At 45.7% G+C, this 20,508-nt stretch overlaps 1 protein-coding gene across 2 annotated transcripts in view; it reads right to left on the bottom strand.

The window, feature by feature from the left end:
- The window catches only part of LOC137327035 (lipase member H-like), an 87,350-nt gene that overhangs the window by 35,290 nt on the left and 31,552 nt on the right, over nt 1-20,508 (bottom strand). For both annotated transcript variants that reach the window (XM_067992416.1, XM_067992415.1), the window contains exons 4-7: nt 8,017-8,118; nt 7,422-7,511; nt 5,706-5,861; nt 2,961-3,053 (exon numbers count right to left, since the gene is read on the bottom strand). In XM_067992416.1, coding sequence (XP_067848517.1) covers nt 2,961-3,053; nt 5,706-5,861; nt 7,422-7,511; nt 8,017-8,118 — 441 coding nt within the window. The remainder of the gene's footprint in view (nt 1-2,960; nt 3,054-5,705; nt 5,862-7,421; nt 7,512-8,016; nt 8,119-20,508) is intronic.

Genomic DNA, 20,508 nt, shown 5'->3' on the forward strand with positions numbered 1-20,508 from the left:
AGGACAAACGTGGACAGAAGTATTACCTATTATATTAATGAGACTAAGAGCCACAACAAACCGGACAACCGGATTGACCCCTTATGAGCTAATGACAGGCAGAGCAATGCAATTACCAGAAAACATAACAGGTGGGGCCGATGTAGGCCCGCTAAAAGACAGAATTAAGCGTTATGTTTTGGAACTGAGTACCCAATTAAAAGAAATGCGCGCAGCAGTACGAGATAATCAGGAAACGAAAGACGCGCAGAGAGAGCTTGGAACGCTCCCCGACGTCCCAACGGCGGGACGTCGCGTCATGGTAAAAGTTTTACCCGAAAAACCGGGATTTGCCCCAAAATGGAACGGCCCATACGAGATCATAATTAGTGGGGACACTTGTGCCTGTCTGGACATAAGAGGGAAGGGAATATGGAAGCATTGGACTCAGTTAAAGTTATACAATGAAGCCAATCAATAAACCTTGAACAAATCTTTCATTTTATTTTACAACAGATGATAACTACAAGCAAGATTAATTGAAGCGTTCGGGTTGGCGATATAGCCTTTGGGAATTTGTTAATATAGAGTAATAAGAAAAACCTAACTAACATGTCTAAATATATGTGTATAATCATGTCACTTTATGTGCTCGTAGTTGAAAGGTTGACGGGATTGAATGATAATTTATTTTTCAAGACCCATGTACATTTACATGGAAATCGAACCGTGTGTTACCCATTGGCCCACTCCGTTGAGGCCCTGTTCGTAGCCACCCCCGGGTGGAACCCCCATAGTTTATATACCACAGATACTTCAAACGTACCCTGTAAGGGACGTGCAGGACCATATACGAGGGGAGTACCAGGAAGATGCGTGCAACTAATAAACTCCACAAACCCTGTGTGTTGGGGGGTCCAGGGAATAAAAGGAAGGGTATGCTCAGACAATACCAGTTTCCCGATCTGCTTTACGGGATACGGATGGGGGTGTGCATACGCCTGGGTCCCAGAGAGTGCCTCCTGTGTGCAGATACAATGTGCCCGTCAACACTGTCAAGTGAACGGAGATCATTTTGTTTGTGTTTGTAAAGAGCAGAGATGCCTGAATGTGACTGCAGGCAGGCAATTCATTTGTGGTCAGTGTAATGGGACACATGTTAGCTCAGCCACATGGTCTTACCCATTCGATACGTATCAACTTACAAAAACAGGGGGAACATCGAGGGATCCAAGCAATTGGCGATATCTGCAATTTGTACGAACCGGCACTCGGGACGTTAAATGTTACCGAGCGAGGAAGGGATTTGTGTTCCTCCTAAACGGTACCTTCACAACGGCAACACCAACCCTCCCCATCCTTTTTGCAGTAGGAACAATTGGACCACTCACGGTCCCATGCCCCCAAAGAGCCCATGTCCACAGAAAGATTGTAACACGGGCTATCAGCCACGAGTTCTGTGCCGACTGGAGAGGCCCGGTCACGCTAGGGTCTTCGATCGGCTACGGGTTATTGGGGTCTCTCTCTCTGGGAGGATCAACAGGAGTAATCGGCGCAAAGAACAGAAACTATTTAATCTGTGGACTAACAATCTTGGGAAATAGCACAGCAAAAGGATTAAGCGCCATAAATAAAGAACTAGCTGAATTAAGTTTGAACTCTCAGCAAACCCGTTATGCTGTGGACTATATATTAGCCCAGCAGGGGGGAGTATGCACTATAATAGGAGACATCTGTATAACACACGTCACAGACGAATCCTACAACATAACCCAAGCCGTTAATGATATTAAAGAACAACTCAATGAATTTAAACAAGGCCCCAGGAAAGGAAATGGTTGGCTGGATTGGTTATTGGGAGGATCCTGGGGGTCTTATCTATTACATGGACTAATTATTTTCATTGCAATAATAATTGCTTGTTGTTTCGTGGTCGGATGTTTTAATGTCTGTTGCAAAGTTACGATGACTCGGATTATGCCAGGAGCCAGCGTGATCACTGACCAAGAACATCTGAAGACACCCGAGGATGCCAGGACGGACGATAACCAGGAGGAGCAGCACTATCTGTAACATGTAACCTGAGAGTTACGGGTTAGGCATACGCACAGAACATCACAGATGTTCAATACCCGAAAGGCTGTGTATTAAATGCCGGACCAATGTTGCATGGACTTTATCGGTATTGGTCTCTATGATTATTAAGCCATAATCATGACCAACAGGGGGGGTCTGTTAGCGTAAAATTTGGGCTGTTGGGTTAAAGGCAACGATGAAGTGACTTTTGGGTACATGGCGGTGGTCTTTACCCTAAAACCACACCGAAATGCGCTTTGTGTAGATTGGACTAACCCTAATTAAAAGCTTAAACATAACACTTGACTACTAACAAAATGGACACTACTAAACAAAATGGATTCTGTGACTGTGGGAAAGACAGTTAAAAGTGCTGAGTTTGTATATTCCAAAACTGACTTACAGTCTGGGAATACAAAAGACATTTCACAACGAACTGATAAAACTATAGAACCAGACTGCGTGAAACAAAGGCCATACTGTCTTAAGGTGATAACAGTTGTTTTAATATGATTGGAAGTCCGTTGTTGCTGTGCGGCCTAATTGGTTAATGTGTGTAATCAAGATTAATGATGTAAAAGCTACTGAAAATCTGTATTTCAAAGGTATAAAAAAGCATGACAACCATTTTGAAGTTGAGGAGATAGTTGCGACACTGCGGAGTGTCCAGTTCTTCTCCCAAAATACTTTGTCCAATAAACTGCATGTTGAATCTTTAAGTCTGACTCCGAGTGGTGATTTTCCCACAACAATGGGGTTGAGGGATAAGGGGAGAAGGTGGATGTGTGGGGTTGATCCATGAAAACTGAGCAAGGTTTTTGGGCCTAGCAGCCTTTTCCAGCTCCTAAAAATTCTTTGTTCTAATGTTCTTAGAGTGCTAAATATGCAATTATAAAACTACTTACTGCAAAATGGTTCTTCTGTGGAGGTTTGAAAGAACACCTCTGTTGGAATCTTCATTTCACTGCTGGATTTTTTCCACTTGTCAATGTGATAACCTTTATTTCCGTGTGGAGAAGTTGGACATTGAGGATTAGTGAAGGATACATGAGGAGGAGGGAATGGTGAGTGACAATGTCTAATGTAAGTTACAGTCATCATGAAGCTTGAAATATACCAAGACACAGATCTGATTCCAGGGCTTCTCAAAGTGTATCCTGCTTATATTGTATGGGAATATTTCAAAACTAAACTAAAAGAAAGACTTACATTTATGCTGCGCCTTTCACAGGAAGTTCCAAAGCGCTTTACAGCCAATTAAGTATTTTTTGAAGTGTAGTCACTGTTGTAATGTAGGAAACGCAGCAGCCAATTTGCACACAGCAAGATCCCACAAACAGCAATGTGATAATGACCAGATCATCTGTTTTAGTGATATTGGTTGAGGAATAAATATTAGCCCAGGACAGCGGGGAGAACTCCCCTGCTCTTCTTCGAAATAATGGCCGTGGGATCTTTTACATCCTCCTGAGAGGGCAGATGGGGCCTCAGTTTAACGTCATCCAAAAGACGGCCCCTCCGACAGTGCAGCACTCCCTCAGTACTGACCCTCCGACAGTGCAGCACTCCCTCAGTACTGACCCTCCGACAGTGCAGCGCTCCCTCAGTACTGACCCTCCGACAGTGCAGCACTCCCTCAGTACTGACCCTCCGACAGTGCAGCGCTCCCTCAGTACTGACCCTCCGACAGTGCAGCACTCCCTCAGTACTGACCCTCCGACAGTGCAGCGCTCCCTCAGTACTGACCCTCCGACAGTGCAGCGCTCCCTCAGTACTGACCCTCCGACAGTGCAGCACTCCCTCAGTACTGCACTGGGAGTGTCAATCTAGATTTTGTGCTCAAGTCTCTGGAGTGAGTCTTGATCCCACGACCTTCTGATCAATGGCCCACTGAGCCAACACTGATACTTTTAAATATAGAGGTGAATGACCAATAAAACGTTTTGGTGCTGTTGCTTAAGAAATAAATGTTAGACACCTCATACCTTCTTTGAATAGTGTCATGGAATCATTGACATCCACCTAAACAGGCAGATGGGGCCTGGTTTTAACATCCCAATTCAACGATGGCACCTCAGGACAAGGGGTCGGCCATTTAGGACTGAGATGAGGAGAAATTTCTTCACTCAGAGGGTTGTAAATAAGAACATAAGGAGCAGGAGTCGGCCATCCGGCCCCTCGAGCCTGCTCCACCATTCAATCAGATCATGGCTGATCTTCTACCTCAACTCCATTTTCCTGCATCATCCCCATATCCTTTGATGCCTTTAATATCTAGAAATCTATCGATCTTTGGAATTCTCTACCTCAGAGGGCTGTGGATGCTGAGTCGTTGAGTATATTCAAGGCTGAGATCGATAGATTTTTGGACTCTAAGGGAATCAAGGGATATGGGGATCGGGCGAGAAAGTAAAGTTGAGGTCAAAGATTACCCGTGATCTTATAGAATGGCACAGCAGGCTCGAGGGGCCGTATGGCCTACTCCTGTTCCTATTTCTTAAGTTCTTACCTCCAACAGTGCAGCATTCCCACAGTATGCACTGAACTGTCAGCCTAGATTAAATGTTCAAGTCTCACAGTGGGCCTCAAACCCATGACCTTCTAAGTCAGAGGGAAGAGTGCTACCACTGAGCCAAACTGACACTCTTGAGAGGCATTCTGATTATGACCAATAGTCAGACACAGACCAGCACGTCCATATTTCGATCCGGGACTGTGTGGAGTTAGCTGAACCCGGCCGCTGCAGCAGTTAGGAGGCACGACAGCTGTTCTCTCTGTACTTGGACTAAGGAAAGGGATAAAACCTCAGGAGGGAGGCTCTCTTTCTTGACTTTTTTCATTCAGCCCGACTGAAAAGTGAGCACATGTAGGAAGCATAGGAAACATAGGAACAGGAGTAGGCCATTCAGCCCCTCGTGCCTGTTCCGCCATTTGATAAGATCATGGCTGATCTGTGATCTAACTCCATATACCCTCCTTTGGCCCATATCCCTCAATGTGATCAGCAGGTGAGAACAGGGCCGAGCTCGGATGTGATGACCAGCAACACAGTATAGCATCATAGAATCATACAACACAGAAGGCCATTCGACCCATTGTGCCTGTGCCAGCTCTTTGAAAGAGCTGTCCAATTAATCCCATTCCCCTGCTCTTTCCCCATAGCCCTGTATTTTTTTTCTTTTTCAAGTATTTATCCAATTCCCTTTTGAAAGTTATTATTGAATCTGCTTCCACCGCCCTTTCAGGCAGCGCATTCCAGATCAGAACAACTCGCTGAGTAAAAAAACATTCTCCTCATCTCCCCTCTGGCTCTTTTGCTGATTCCCTTAAATCTGTGTCCTCTGGTTACCGACCCTCCTGCCACTGGAAACAGTTTCTCCTTATTTACTCTATCAAAACCCTTCATGATTTTGAACACCTCGATCAAATCTCCCCTTAACCTTCTCTGCTCGAAGGAGAACAATCCCAGCCTCTCCAGTCTCTCCACTCTAGACTCTATCCAGTTCGCACTTGAAGGATGACTGGCTGAGCAAGAGACCAGAGGGCGGCCAATGCTTATGAAACCCATCCCCCAACAACAATTAGTGCCGTCAGGGGAGGAGAGCAGAAAACTGGCAACAAAAAAACAGCTCCAGGAAGATGTTTCTTACCAAATATGGGACAGGTCCCAACACAATGTGTGCAACTCGCATCCAAGAATTCTTTGTACGACGCACAAGGATAAGTGGTGATATTACAGGCTGAGGTCATGGAGTTTATATACAGATAGACAGATCTTTGATGATCACACACCACATACTTTTTTCCTGGAAGTAACACAATAGTTAAACAAAGCCATGAACAAGAAAAGCAGAGAAGTTATGTTAAATTTGTATTGAACCTTGGTTAGACCACACTTGGAGTATTGTGAACAGTTCTGGTCTCCATATACACAATAAATGGGAGGATACTGAGAGGTGTAGAGGAAGTGAGGGACCTTGGAGTGAATGTCCACAAATAAGGTGGTTAAGAAGGCATATGGAATATTTTCCTTTATTAGCCAAGGTATAGAATATAAGAGCAGGGAGGTTATGCTGGAACTGTATAAAACACTGGTTAGGCCACAGCTTGAGTACTGCGTACAGTTCTGGTCACCACATTACAGGAAAGATGTGATTGCACTAGAGAGGATGCAGAGGAGATTTACGAGGATGTTGCCAGGACTGGAGAATTTTAGCTATGAGGAAAGATTGGATAGGCTGGGGTTGTTTTCCTTGGAACAGAGGAGGCTGAGGGGAGATTTAATTGAGGTGTATAAAATTATGAGGGGCCGAGATAGAGTGGATAGGGAGGACTTATTTCCCTTAGCGGAGGAGTTAACAAAAAGGGGGCATAGATTTAAAGTGATTGGTAGAAGGATTAGAACGGAAATTAGGAAAAGATTTTTCACCCAGAGGGTGGTGGGGGGTCTGGAACTCACTGCCTGAGAGGGTGGGAGAGACAGAAACCCTCAAGGGAGTGTCTGCCTGCATTATGCCCTTAAGTCTCTGATGTGAAAGAAAAGTAAAAGAAAGGCTTGCGCCTTTCATGACCTCAGGATGTCCCAAAGCGCCTTACAGCCAATGAAGTACTTCTTTGAAGTGTAGTCACTGTTGTAAGGTAGGAAATGCGGCAGCCAATTTGTGCACAGCAAGATCCCACAAACAGCAATGAGCAAATGACCAGATCATCTGTTTGTTTTTAAAGTGATGATGTTTGAGGAATAAATATTGTCCCAGGTCACCGGGGAGAACTCCCCTGCTCTTCTTCAAATAGTCACCATGGGATCTTTAATGTCCACCTGAGAGGGCTTTTGTTTAATGTCTCATCCAAAAGGCGGCACCTGTGACAGTGCAGCACTCCCTCAGTACTGGCACTGGAAGTGTCGGCCAGCATTATGCACTCAAGCCTCCGATGTGGGGCTTAGGACTCACAACCTTCTGACTAAGAGGCAAGGGTACTACCCATGGCTAACAACATAAAGATGGGGCTAACCCAGCATTCACAGCAGTAGTAAAAGCCTTCCATTAAAATAATGGATCCGATCTTTTTAATGAAGGCCTTTCATAATGTGTACGAATGCTGGTCTAGCTCCTCCTCCATCGCAATCTCTTGCTTCCCCTCACTTACTAGTGAGAGACAGGACGAAAGGTGCTGGGAATTGCCAGCACAATGTTTGCATACAGGAGATAGCGATGTTCAGGCAGGAGGGCGTGATATCCTGAGAGGCTCTGGCCAAATTATGTGCGAGTTGGTGGGCCTGCCTGCGACCTTTATGTTCAGCAATGAGTTAACGACAATTTGAACAGAAATGGAAAGTGAGAATAAAACTGAGTGTAAATACAAACCACTCAATATGGTCGCCGGGCATCCAGGCTGGTCTGTCCCTCCATTGGCGTAATAATCTATATGCCCCAAAACTCCTCGGTAGCCTAGAGCTGCAGGAAGTAACATTATTTTTTAAATGTTATTTTTATAATTATACTACTTATATCTAATTAACATCAATGAGAGAGTTAGAGTTAGAGGGAGGGACTTCAATAGCGGGAATAGTTCCTAGAGAGACGGGCTTTGATGGGAGTTAGGAACTAGAAGGGTGGATTTTGAAGGGAGAGTTATAGCATTAAAGGCACGGGCTTTGATAGAAGAGCTGGGGTTCGAGAGGGATGATAGAACGAGAGGGATTGATGGGAGAGTTAGAGTTTTAGAAGAATGGATTTCGATGGGAGAGTTCGGGTACTAAAGGGATGGACTTCAGTTCATGTACTGGAAGGATGGGCTTTGATGGGACAGTCAGGCAGGAGTTGAAATCAAGAACTCAGAGTGTGGCCAAATCCCATATATGTTGAGGCTCCAAATAATTACCAATGTGCCACACTGTATATAAATTATTATTTTAATATGAATCTAATCACGTGGAGAGCAGAAAATAAGTGGGAGTACCGTCGATGTCTGTGTGGAGGACATCAACAAACTGAGCATCAGCAGAACTCAATCTGTCTTCTACTCCTTTTCCTGTGAACAAAGGACCAGCCGGATCAAGGCCTGCAAAATAAAAAGTAAAACTACAATCGAATCACTGAATAAATACTTCAAAAAAATGTTTGCTTCCCCAATTTTTCCCTCTTCTGTCTGAAGACAGTGGGGGTACGATTCAACCAGCACACATCTGTCCTTCATTTATCGTAGTTTAGGTGTGAGCCTGGTCAGTGAGTGCCAACAGGTTAATTGGTCACAAACCGCTGTCACCCTGGGCCCGATTCTGTTCTCACTTGACATCCACGTGGGTACATCACACTTGGCACAAGGGTCGTTGATCAGGAATCACTATACTGAATCATAGAATCATAGAACCGTACAGCACAGAAGGAGGCCATTTGGCCCATTGTGCCTGTGCCAGCTCTTTGAAAGAGCTGTCCAATTAGCCCCATTCCCCCGCTCTTTCCCCATAGCCCTGCAATTTTTTCCTTTTCAACAGCTGAGAGGAGCCGAGCGGAGCAGAGGGAGCGTCCGATAAAAGGCGGGATTTCAGAGCGCTGAGAACAGCTGAGAGGAGCCGAGCCGAGCGGAGGGAGCGTCCGATAAAAGGCGGGATTTCAGAGCGCTGAGTGCAGCTGAGAGGAGCCGAGCCGAGCGGAGGGAGCGTCCGATAAAAGGCGGGATTTCAGAGGGAGCTGAGAACAGCTGAGAGGAGCCGAGCCGAGCGGAGGGAGCGTCCGATAAAAGGCGGGATTTCAGAGGGAGCTGAGAACAGCTGAGAGGAGCCGAGCCGAGCGGAGGGAGCGTCCGATAAAAGGCGGGATTTCAGAGCGCTGAGAACAGCTGAGAGGAGCCGAGCCGAGCGGAGCTGCGACCGAGTTCGAAATGACGTCAGGAATCAGATCGGGACGCGACACAGGGGAGGCACCTGATTGGTGAGTAGGTTCAGGTGAGTATTTCTACTTATCTACAGTAACGAAAGTAAAAAGAAAGGGAAGGTCTGCAGGTCTTATAGGAAGTAGCATTTTTTTAGTAAATCAAGGTCCCTAGTGTAGTTAACATTCTCTAAATTAAGAACAATTCAAAGGAGTAAACTCCTTAAAGGGAGTGGTAAGTAGTTTTTCTTTCCTTTTTTTTCTCTTGACATTGTAGTTGTTGTTAAGCTAACTTAAGGGTTAAGTCATGGCAGGAGATCCCAGACCCGTGTCATGTTCCTCTTGTGGGATGTGGGAATTCAGGGCTCCTTCCTGTGTCTCTGATTCCTTCACCTGCGGGAAGTGTGTCCAGCTGCAGCTATTGTTTGACCGCTTGACGGCTCTGGAGCTGCGGATGGACTCACTTTGGAGCATCCGCGATGCTGAGAAAGTCGTGGATAGCACGTTCAGTGAGTTGGTCACACCGCAGATAAAAATTACTGAGGGAGATAGTGAATGGGTGACCAACAGACAGAGGAAGAGTAGGAAGGCAGTGCAGGGGTCCCCTGCGGTCATCTCCCTCCAAAACAGGTATACCGTTTTGGATACTGTTGGGGGAGATGGCTCACCAGGGGAAGGTGGCAGTGGCCAGGTTCATGGCACCGTGGCTGGCTCTGCTGCACAGGAGGGCAGGAAAAAGAGTGGCAGAGCTATAGTGATAGGGGACTCGATTGTAAGGGGAATAGACAGGCGTTTCTGCGGACGCAACCGAGACTCCAGGATGGTATGTTGCCTCCCTGGTGCAAGGGTCAAGGATGTCTCGGAGCGGCTGCAGGACATTCTGGAGGGGGAGGGTGAACAGCCAGTTGTCGTGGTGCATATAGGCACCAACGATATAGGTAAAAAACAGGATGAGGTCCTACAAGCTGAATTTAGGGAGTTAGGAGTTAAACTAAAGAGTAGGACCTCAAAGGTAGTAATCTCAGGATTGCTACCAGTGCCACGGGCTAGTCAGAATAGGAATGACAGGATAGCAAGGATGAATACGTGGCTTGAGAGATGGTGCAAGAGGGAGGGATTCAAATTCCTGGGACATTGGAACCGGTTCTGGGGGAGGTGGGACCAGTACAAATTGGACGGTCTGCATCTGGGCAGGACTGGAACCAATGTCCTAGGGGGAGTGTTTGGTAGTGCTGTTGGGGAGGGTTTAAACTAATGTGGCAGGGGGATGGGAACTGATGCAGGAAGTCAGTGGGAAATAAAGTGGTGACAGAAACAAAAGGCAGTAAGGGAGAGTGTACAGAACATGACTGGACAGATGGTCTGAGAAAGCAGGGCAAAGACCAAGGGAAGTCTAGATTAAACTAGATAAAGGGCAAAAGAGTAACTAGGGAGAGAGTAGGGCCTCTTAAGGATCAACAAGGTCATCTATGTGCGGAACCACAAGAGATGGGTGAGATCCTGAATGAATATTTCACATTGGTATTTACGGTTGAGAAAGGCATGGATGTTAGGGAACTTGGGGAAATAAATAGTGATGTCTTGAGGACTGTACATATTACAGAGAGGGAGGTGCTGGAAGTCTTAACGCGCATCAAGGTAGATAAATCTCCGGGACCTGATGAAATGTATCCCAGGACGTTATGGGAGGTTAGGGAGGAAATTGCGGGTCCCCTAGCAGAGATATTTGAATCATCCACCGCGACAGGTGAGGTGCCTGAAGATTGGAGGGGAGCAAATGTTGTGCCTTTGTTTAAGAAGGGCGGCAGGGAAAAGCCTGGGAACTACAGACCGGTGAGCCTGACATCTGTAGTGGGTAAGTTGTTAGAGGGTATTCTGAGGGACAGGATCTACAGGCATTTGGAGAGGCAGGGACTGATTAGGAACAGTCAGCATGGTTTTGTGAGAGGAAAATCATGTCTCACGAATTTGATTGAGTTTTTTGAAGGGGTAACCAAGAAGATAGATGAGGGCTGTGCAGTAGACGTGGTCTACATGGACTTTAGCAAAGCCTTTGACAAGGTACCGCATGGTAGGTTGTTACATAAGGTTAAATCTCACGGGATCCAAGGTGAGGTAGCCAATTGGATACAAAATTGGATTGACGACAGAAGACAGAGGGTGGTTGTAGAGGGTTGTTTTTCAAACTGGATGCCTGTGTCCAGCGGTGTGCCTCAGGGATCGGTGCTGGGTCCGCTGTTATTTGTTATTTATATTAATGATTTGGATGAGAATTTAGGAGGCGTGGTTGACTTATAGGGAGAGGTTGGATAGACTGAGACTTTTTTCCCTGGAGAGTAGGAGGTTAAGGGGTGATCTTATAGAAGTCTATAAAATAATGAGGGGCATCGATAAGGTAGATAGTCAAAATCTTTTCCCAAAGGTAGGGGAGTCTATAACGAGGGGGCATAGATTTAAGGTGAGAGGGGAGAGATACAAAAGGGTCCAGAGGGGTATCGAGGGATATGGGCCAAGTGCAGGCAATTGGGACTAGCTTAGTGGTATAAACTGGGCGACATGGACATGTTGGGCTGAAGGGCCTGTTTCCATGTTGTAACTTCTATGATTCTAAGTATTTATCCAATTCCCTTTTGAAAGTTATTATTGAATCTACTTCCACCGCCCTTTCAGGCAGCGCATTCCAGATCATTACAACTCACTGCGTAAAAAAAATTCTCCTCATCTCCCCTCTGATTCTTTTACCAATTATCTTAAATCTGTGTCCTCTGATTACCGACCCTCCAGCCACTGGAAACAGTTTCTCCTTATTTATTCCATCAAAATGCATCATAATTTTGATCACCTCTATTGAATCTCCCCTTCTCTACTCTTAGGAGAACAATCCCAAATGCTTGATGTTTCTCTGCTCACTTCATCAACGAGACTGAGGCTAAAGTTTTGGACCATCACCCTAGCTGAGATTGCTAACTCAACATTGGACCAATTTTGCAGACAAATTACTGTCTGGGAGCCTCTCTTGGAAGCTGCACATAACTTGGCATCAAAGAAGCTTGGAGGCCATTTTAAAATAAATAAATGCACATGGTTCCTAGAAATTCACGTGTGCTCCTTCCACACGGAGCAACACAGTCACCAGCTCCATCGGGACCAACAGCCAAATAAGGTGCTTTATGGAACAGATATTGAGGTTACTGTGAGGTTATAAAGATTGAACAGGCTGAGACTCCTTTCTCTAGAAAAGAGAAGGCGGAGGGGAGACCTGATTGAGGTTTTTAAGATTATGAAAGGGTTTGATAGGGTAGACGTAGAGAAGAGAAGATATTTCTATTTGTGGGGGAGACTAAAACTATGGTTCATAATTATATAATAGTCACGAATAAATTCAACAGGGAATTCAAGAGAAATTTAAAATGAAGTGGAAAAAAGGGGCATTATTTTCTTATTCATTCATGGGATGTGGGCGTCGCTGGCGAGGCCGGCATTTATTGCCCATCCCTAATTGCCCTTGAGAAGGTGGTGGTGAGCCGCCTTCTTGAACCGCTGCAGTCCGTGAGGTGAAGATTCTCCCACAGTGCTGCTAGGAAGGGAGTTCCAGGATTTTGACCCAGCGACGATGAAGGAACGGCGATATATTTCCAAGTCGGGATGGTATGTGGCTTGGAGGGGAACATGCAGGTGGTGTTGTTCCCATGTGCCTGCTGCCCTTGTCCTTCTAGGTGGTAGAGGTCGCGGGTTTGGGAGGTGCTGTCGAAGAAGCCTTGGCGAGTTGCTGCAGTGCATCCTGTGGATGGTACACACTGCAGCCACAGTGCGCCGGTGGTGAAGGGAGTGAATGTTTCGGGTGGTGGATGGGGTACCAATCAAGCGGGCTGCTTTGTCCTGGATGGTGTCGAGCTTCTTGAGTGTTGTTGGAGCTGCACTCATCCAGGCAAGTGGACAGTATTCCATCACACTCCTGACTTGTGTCTTATAGATGGTGGAAAGGCTTTGGGGAGTCAGGAGGTGAGTCACTCGCCGCAGAATACCCAGCCTCTGACCTGCTCTTGTAGACACAATATTTATGTGGCTGGTCAGTTAAGTTTCTGGTCAATGGTGACCCCCAGGATGTTGATGGTGGGGGATTCAGTGATGGTAATGCCGTTGAATGTCAAGGGGAGGTGGTTCGACTCTCTCTTGTTGGAGATGGTCATTGCCTGGCATTTGTCTGGTGCGAATGTTACTTGCCACTTATGAAGCCTAAGCCTGGATGTTGTCCAGGTCTTGCTGCATGCGGGCTCGGAATGCTTCATTATCTGAGGGGTTGTGAATGGAACTGAACACTGTGCAATCATCAGTGAACATCCCCATTTCTGACCTTATGATAGAGGGAAGGTCATTGATGAAGCAGCTGAAGATGGTTGGGTCGAGGACACTGCCCTGAGGATCTCCTGCAGTAATGACCTGGGGCTGAGATGATTGGCTTCCAACAACCATTACCATCTTCCTTTGTGCTAGGCATGACTCCAGCCACTGGAGAGTTTTCCCCCTGATTCCCATTGACTTCAATTTTACTAAGGCTCCTTTGGTGCCACATTCGGTCAAATGCTGCCTTGATGTCAAGGGCAGTCACTCTCACCTCACCTCTGGAATTCAGCTCTTTTGTCCATGTTTGGACCAAGGCTGTAATGAGGTCTGGAGCCGAGAGGTCCTGGTGGAACCCAAACTGAGCATCAGTGAGCATTGTTGGTAAATGCCAGTGTTGAAGCTGTACTGGAACAGTTTGGCTAGAGGTGCGGCTAGTTCTGGAGCACAAGTCTTCAGTGGAGTGAATCGAATTATAGAATCATAGAATCATAGAAGTTTACAACATGGAAACAGGCCCTTCGGCCCAACATGTCCATGTCGCCCAGTTTATACCACTAAGCTAGTCCCAATTGCCTGCACTTGGCCCATATCCCTCTATACCCATCTTACCCATGTAACTGTCCAAATGCTTTTTAAAAGACAAAATTGTACCCGCCTCTACTACTGCCTCTGGCAGCTCGTTCCAGACACTCACCACCCTTTAAGTGAAAAAATTGCCCCTCTGGACCCTTTTGTATCTCTCCCCTCTCACCTTAAATCTATGTCCCCTCGTTATAGACTCCCCTACCTTTGGGAAAAGATTTTGACTATCTACCTTATCTATGCCCCTCATTATTTTATAGACTTCTATAAGATCACCCCTTAACCTCCTACTCTCCAGGGAAAAAAGTCCCAGTCTATCTAACCTCTCCCTATAAGTCAAACCATCAAGTCCCGGTAGCATCCTAGTAAATCTTTTCTGCACTCTTTCTAGTTTAACAATATCCTTTCTATAATAGGGTGACCAGAACTGTACACAGTATTCCAAATGTGGCCTTACTAATGTCTTGTACAACTTCAACAAGACATCCCAACTCCTGCATTCAATGTTCTGACCAATGAAACCAAGCAAGCTGAATGCCTTCTTCACCACCCTATCCACCTGTGACTCCACTTTCAAGGAGCTATGAACCTGTACTCCTAGATCTCTTTGTTCTATAACTCTCCCCAATGCCCTACCATTAACGGAGTAGGTCCTGGCCTGATTCGATCTACCAAAATGCATCACCTCACATTTATCTAAATTAAACTCCATCTGCCATTCATCGGCCCACTGGCCCAATTTATCAAGATCCCGTTGCAATCCTAGATAACCTTCTTCACTGTCCACAATGCCACCAATCTTGGTGTCATCTGCAAACTTACTAACCATGCCTCCTAAATTCTCATCCAAATCATTAATATAAATAACAAATAATAGTGGACCCAGCACCGATCCCTGAGGCACACCGCTGGACACAGGCATCCAGTTTGAAAAACAACCCTCTACACCCACCCTCTGTCTTCTGTCGTCAAGCCAATTTTGTATCCAATTGGCTACCTCACCTTGGATCCCGTGAGATTTAACCTTATGTAACAACCTACCATGCGGTACCTTGTCAAAGGCTTTGCTAAAGTCCATGTAGACCACGTCTACTGCACAGCTCTCATCTATCTTCTTGGTTACCCCTTCAAAAATCTCAATCAAATTCGTGAGACACGATTTTCCTCTCACAAAACCATGCCGACTGTTCCTAATCAGTCCCTGCCTCTCCAAATGCCTGTAGATCCTGTCTCTCAGAATACCCTCTAACAACTTACCCACTACAGATGTCAGGCTCACCGGTCTGTAGTTCCCAGGCTTTTCCCTGCCGCCCTTCTTAAACAAAGGCACAACATTTGCTACCCTCCAATCTTCAGGCACCTCACCTGTAGCTGTCGATGATTCAAATATCTCTGCTAGGGGACCCGCAATTTCCTCCCTAACCTCCCATAACGTCCTGGGATGCATTTCATCAGGTCCCGGAGATTTATCTACCTTGATGCGCGTTAAGACTTCCAGCACCTCCCTCTCTGTAATATGTACACTCCTCAAGACATCACTATTTATTTCCTCAAGTTCCCTAACATCCATGCCTTTCTCAACCGTAAATACCAATGAGAAATATTCATTTAGGATCTCACCCATCTCTTGTGGTTCCGCCCATAGATGACCTTGTTGATCCTTAAGAGGCCCAACTCTCTCCCTAGTTACTCTTTTGCCCTTTATGTATTTGTAGAAGTTCTTTGGATTCTCCTTTGCCTTATTATTGGCTGAAGACTGGCTTCTGTGATGGTGGGGATATTGGGAGGAGGCCGAGATGGATCATCCACTCGGCACTTCTGGCTTAAGATGGTCGCATAACGCTTCAGCCTTGTCTTTTGCACTCACGTGCTGGACTCCGCCATCGTTGAGGATGGGGATGTTTACAAAGCCTCCTCCTCCCGTTAGTTGTTTAATTGTCCACCACCATTCACGACTAGATGTGGCAGGACTACAGAGTTTTGATCTGATCCATTGGTTGTGGAATGTCTATAGCATGTTGCTTCCGCTGTTTTCATGCATGTAGTCCTGAGTTGTAGTTTCACCAGGTTGGCACCTCATTTTTAGGTACGCCTGGTGCTGCTCCAAGCTGTTCTTCTACACTCCTCATTGAACCAGGGTTGATCTCTTGGCTTGTTGGTAATGGTAGAGTGAGGAACATGCCGAGCCATGAGGTTACAGATTGTGCTGGAATACAATTCTGCTGTTGCTGATGGCTCACAGCGTCTCATGGATGCCCAGTTTTGAGCTGCTGGATCTGTTCTGAATCTATCCCATTTAGCACGGTGGTAGTGCCACACAACACGTTGGATGGTGTCCTCAGTGTGAAGACGGGACTTCGTCTCCACGAGGACTGTGCGGTGGTCACTCCTACCAATACTGTCATGGACAGTTGCATCTGCGACAGGGAGATTGGTGAGGACGAGGGCAATTAGGGATGGGCAATAAATGCTGGCCTCGCCAGCGATGCCCACATCCAATGAACGAATAAAAAATTTTTAAAAAACGATGTCAAGTGGGTTTTTCCCTCATGTTGGTTTGCTCACCACCTGCCACAGGCCCAGTCTAGCAGCTATGTCCTTCAGGACTACGGCCAGCAGTGGTGCTACCGAGCCACTTTTGGTGATGGACATTGAAGTCCCCCACCCAGAGTACATTCTGTGCTCTTGCTACTCTCAGTGCTTCCTCCAAGTGGTGCTCAACATGTAGGACAGTCGGTGGTAATCAGCAGGAGGTTTCCTTGCCCATGTTTGACCTGATGCCATGAGATTTCATGGGGTCCAGAGTCAATGTTGAGGACTCCCAGGGCCACTCCCTCCTGACTGTATATCACTGTACTGCCACCTCTGGTGGGTCAGGACATACCCAGGGATGGTGATGGAAGAGTCTGGGATGTTGGCTGAAAGGTATGATTCTGTGAGTATGGCTATGTCGGGCTGTTGCTTGACTAGTCTGTGGGACAGCTCTCCCAACTTTGGCACAAGTCCCCAGATGTTAGTGAGGAGGATTTTGCAGGGTCGACTGGCCTTGGTTTGCCTTTCTTGTGTCCGATGCCGGGTGGTCCCTCCGGTTTTATTCTTATTCTGACTTTTCATAGCGAGATTGTACGACTGAGTGGCTTGCTCGGCCATTTCAGAGGGTGATTAAGAATCAAACACATTGTTGTGGGTCTGGAGTTACGTATAGGCCAGACCAGGTAAGGACAGCAGGTTTCCTTCCTTAAAGGGTATTAGTGAACCAGATGGGTTGTTATGATTATCTGGTCATTTCATAGTTCATCATTACTGATACTAGTTTTTTTTTTAATTCCAGATTTTTATTTAATTAATTAATTGAATTTAACCTCATCAGCTGCCATGGTTAGATTTGAACTCATGATTCTCTGGATTACTAGTCCAGTAACATAACCACTTTGCTACCGTGCACACGACAGCTGTCAGGTTGATAACACAAGTGAGAACCAGTCAGAATATAGAAAGTTCAGAGGGGAAGTGAAAAAGGAAATGAGCAAGGTAAAGAGAGAGTGTTGGAATAGACTGGCGGACATGTTAACAGTAAACGGGTAGCAAGAGGAGGGGTGGGACCGATTAGGGACCATAAAGAAAATCTGCTCATGGAGGCAGAGGGGATGGCCGAGGTACTAAATGAGCACTTTGCATCTGTCTTTATGAAGGAAGAAGATGCTGCCAGAGTCTCGGTAAAGGAAGATATAGTAAGATACATAGGAACATAGGAACAGGAGTAGGCCATTCAGCCCCTCGTGCCTGCTCCGCCATTTGATAAGATCATGGCTGATCTGTGATCTAACTCCATATACCTGCCTTTGGCCCATATCCCTTAATACCTTTGGTTGCCAAAAAGCTGTCTATCTCAGATTTAAATTTAGCAATTGAGCTGGTATCAATTGCCATTTGCGGAAGAGAGTTCCAAACTTCTACCACCCTTTGTGTGTAGAAATGTTTTCTAATCTCACTCCTGAAAGGTCTGGTTCTAATTTTTAGACTGTGCCCCCTACTCCTAGAATCCCCAACCAGCGGAAATAGTTTATCTCTATCCACCCTATCCATTCTCCTTAACATCTTATAAACTTCAATCAGATCACGCCTTAACCTTCTGAAATGTAGAGAATACAACCCCAATTTGTGTAATCTCTCCTCGTAACTTAACCCTTGAAGTCTGGGTATCATTCCAGTAAACCTACACTGCACTCACTCCAAGGCCAATATGTCCTTCCGAAGGTGCGCTGCCCAGACCTGCTCACAGTACTCCAGGTGCAGTCTAACCAGGGTTTTGTATAGCTGCAGCATAACTTCTGCCCCCTTGTACTCCAGTCCTCTAGATATAAAGGCCAGCATTCCATTAGCCTTCTTGATTATTTTCTGCACCTGTTCATGACACTTCAATGATCTATGTACCTAAACCCCTAAGTCCCTTTGGACATCCACTGTTTTTAACTTTTTACCATTTAGAAAGTATCCTGTTCTATCCTTTCTTGATCCAAAGTGGATGACCTCACATTTGTGTACATTGAATTCCATTTGCCACAGTTTTGCCCATTCACCTAATCTATCAATATCCCTTTGTAATTTTATGTTTTCATCTACACTGCTTACAATGCCACCAATCTTTGTGTCATCAGCAAACTTAGATATGAGACTTTCTATGCCTTCATCTAAGTCATTCATAAATATTGTGAATAATTGAGGCCCCAAGACAGATCCCTGCGGGACTCCACTAGTCACATCCTGCCAATGTGAGTACCTACCCATTATCCCTACTCTCTGTCACCTTTCGCTCAGCCATCTTCCTAACCAAGTCCGTACTTTTCCCTCGATTCCATGGGCTTCTATCTTAGCTAACAGTCTCTTATGTGGGACCTTATCAAATGCCTTCTGGAAGTCCATATAAATAACATCCATTGACATTCCCCTGTCCACTACTTTAGTCACCTCTTCAAAAAATTCAATCAGGTTTGTCAGGCACGACCTACCTTTCACAAATCCATGCTGGCTCTCTCTGATTAACTGAAAATTCTCGAGGTGTTCAGTCACCCTATCCTTAATTATAGACTCCAGCATTTTCCCCACAACAGATGTTAGGCTAACTGGTCTATAATTCCCTGGTTTCCCTCTCTCTCCTTTCTTAAAAAGCGGAGTGACATGTGCAATTTTCCAATCCAGAGGGACAGTTCCTGAATCTAGAGAACTTTGAAAGATTATAGTTAGGGCATCTGCAATGTGCTCACCTACTTCCTTTAAAACCCTGGGATGGAAACCATCTGGTCCTGGGGATTTGTCACTCTTTAGTGCTATTATTTTCTTCATTACTGTTGCTTTACTTATGTTAATTTTATCGAGTCCCTGTCCCCGATTCAATATTAGTTTTCTTGGGATTTCCGGCATGCTATCCTCTTTTTCTACTGTAAATACTGACGCAAAGTAATTATTCAATATGTCCGCCATTTCCCCATTGTCAATGACAATATCCCTACTTTCAGTTAAGATACTGGATGGGCTAAAAATTGATAAAGAAGAGGTACTAGAAAGGCCAACTGTACTTAAAATAGATAAGTCACCTGGTCCGGATGGGATGCATCCTAGGTTGCCGAGGGAAGTAAGGGTGGAAATTGCGGAGGTACTGGCCATAATCTTCCAAACATCCTTAGATACAGGGGTGGTGCCAGAGGACTGGAGAATTGCAAATGTTACACCCTTGTTCAAAAAAGGGTGTCAGGATAAACCCAGCAACTACAGGCCAGTCAGTTTAATCTCAGTGGTGGGGAAACTTTTAGAAACGATAATCCAGGACAGAATTAACAGTCACTAAGACGAGTGTGGATTGGTCAGGGAAAGCCAGCATGGATTTGTTAAAGGCAAATCGTGTTTAACTGACTTGATTGAGTTTTTTGATGAGGTAACAGAGAGGGTCGATGAGGGCAATGCAGTTGATGTGGTGTATATGGACTTTCAAAAGGTGTTTGATAAAGTGCCGTATGGTAGGCTTAACATCAAGATTGTGGCCCATGGAATAAAGGGGGCAGTAGCAACATGGATACAGAATTGGCTAAGGGACAGGAAACAGAGAGTAGTGGTGAACGGTTGTTTTTCGGACTGGAGGGAGGTGTGCAGTGGTGTTCCCCAGGGGTCGGTGCTGGGACCACTGCTTTTCTTGATATTTATTAATGACTTGGACTTGGGTGTACAGGGCTGAATTTCAAAATTTGCGGATGACACAAAACTTGGAAGTGTAGTGAACAGTGAGGAGGATGGTGATAGACTTCAAGAGGATATAGAGAGGCTGGTGGAATGGGCAGACACGTGGCAGATGAAATTTAACGTGGAAAAATGCGAGGTGATGCGTTTTGGTAGGAAAAATGAGGAGAGGCAATATAAATTAGAGGGCACAATTCTAAAAAGGGGTACAGGAACAGAGAGACCTGGGGGTATATGTGCATAAATCGTTGAAGGTGGCACGGCAGGTTGAGAAAGCAGTTAAAAAAGCATATGGGATCCTGGGCTTTATAAATAGAGGCATAGAGTACAAAAGCAAGAAAGTCATGATGAACCTTTATAAAACACTGGTTCGGCCACAACTGGAGTATTGTGTCCAGTTCTGGGCACCGCACTTTAGGAAAGA

This window comes from Heptranchias perlo, chromosome 11 (genome assembly GCF_035084215.1).
Source record: "Heptranchias perlo isolate sHepPer1 chromosome 11, sHepPer1.hap1, whole genome shotgun sequence".
NCBI classification, from domain to species: Eukaryota; Metazoa; Chordata; class Chondrichthyes; order Hexanchiformes; family Hexanchidae; genus Heptranchias; species Heptranchias perlo.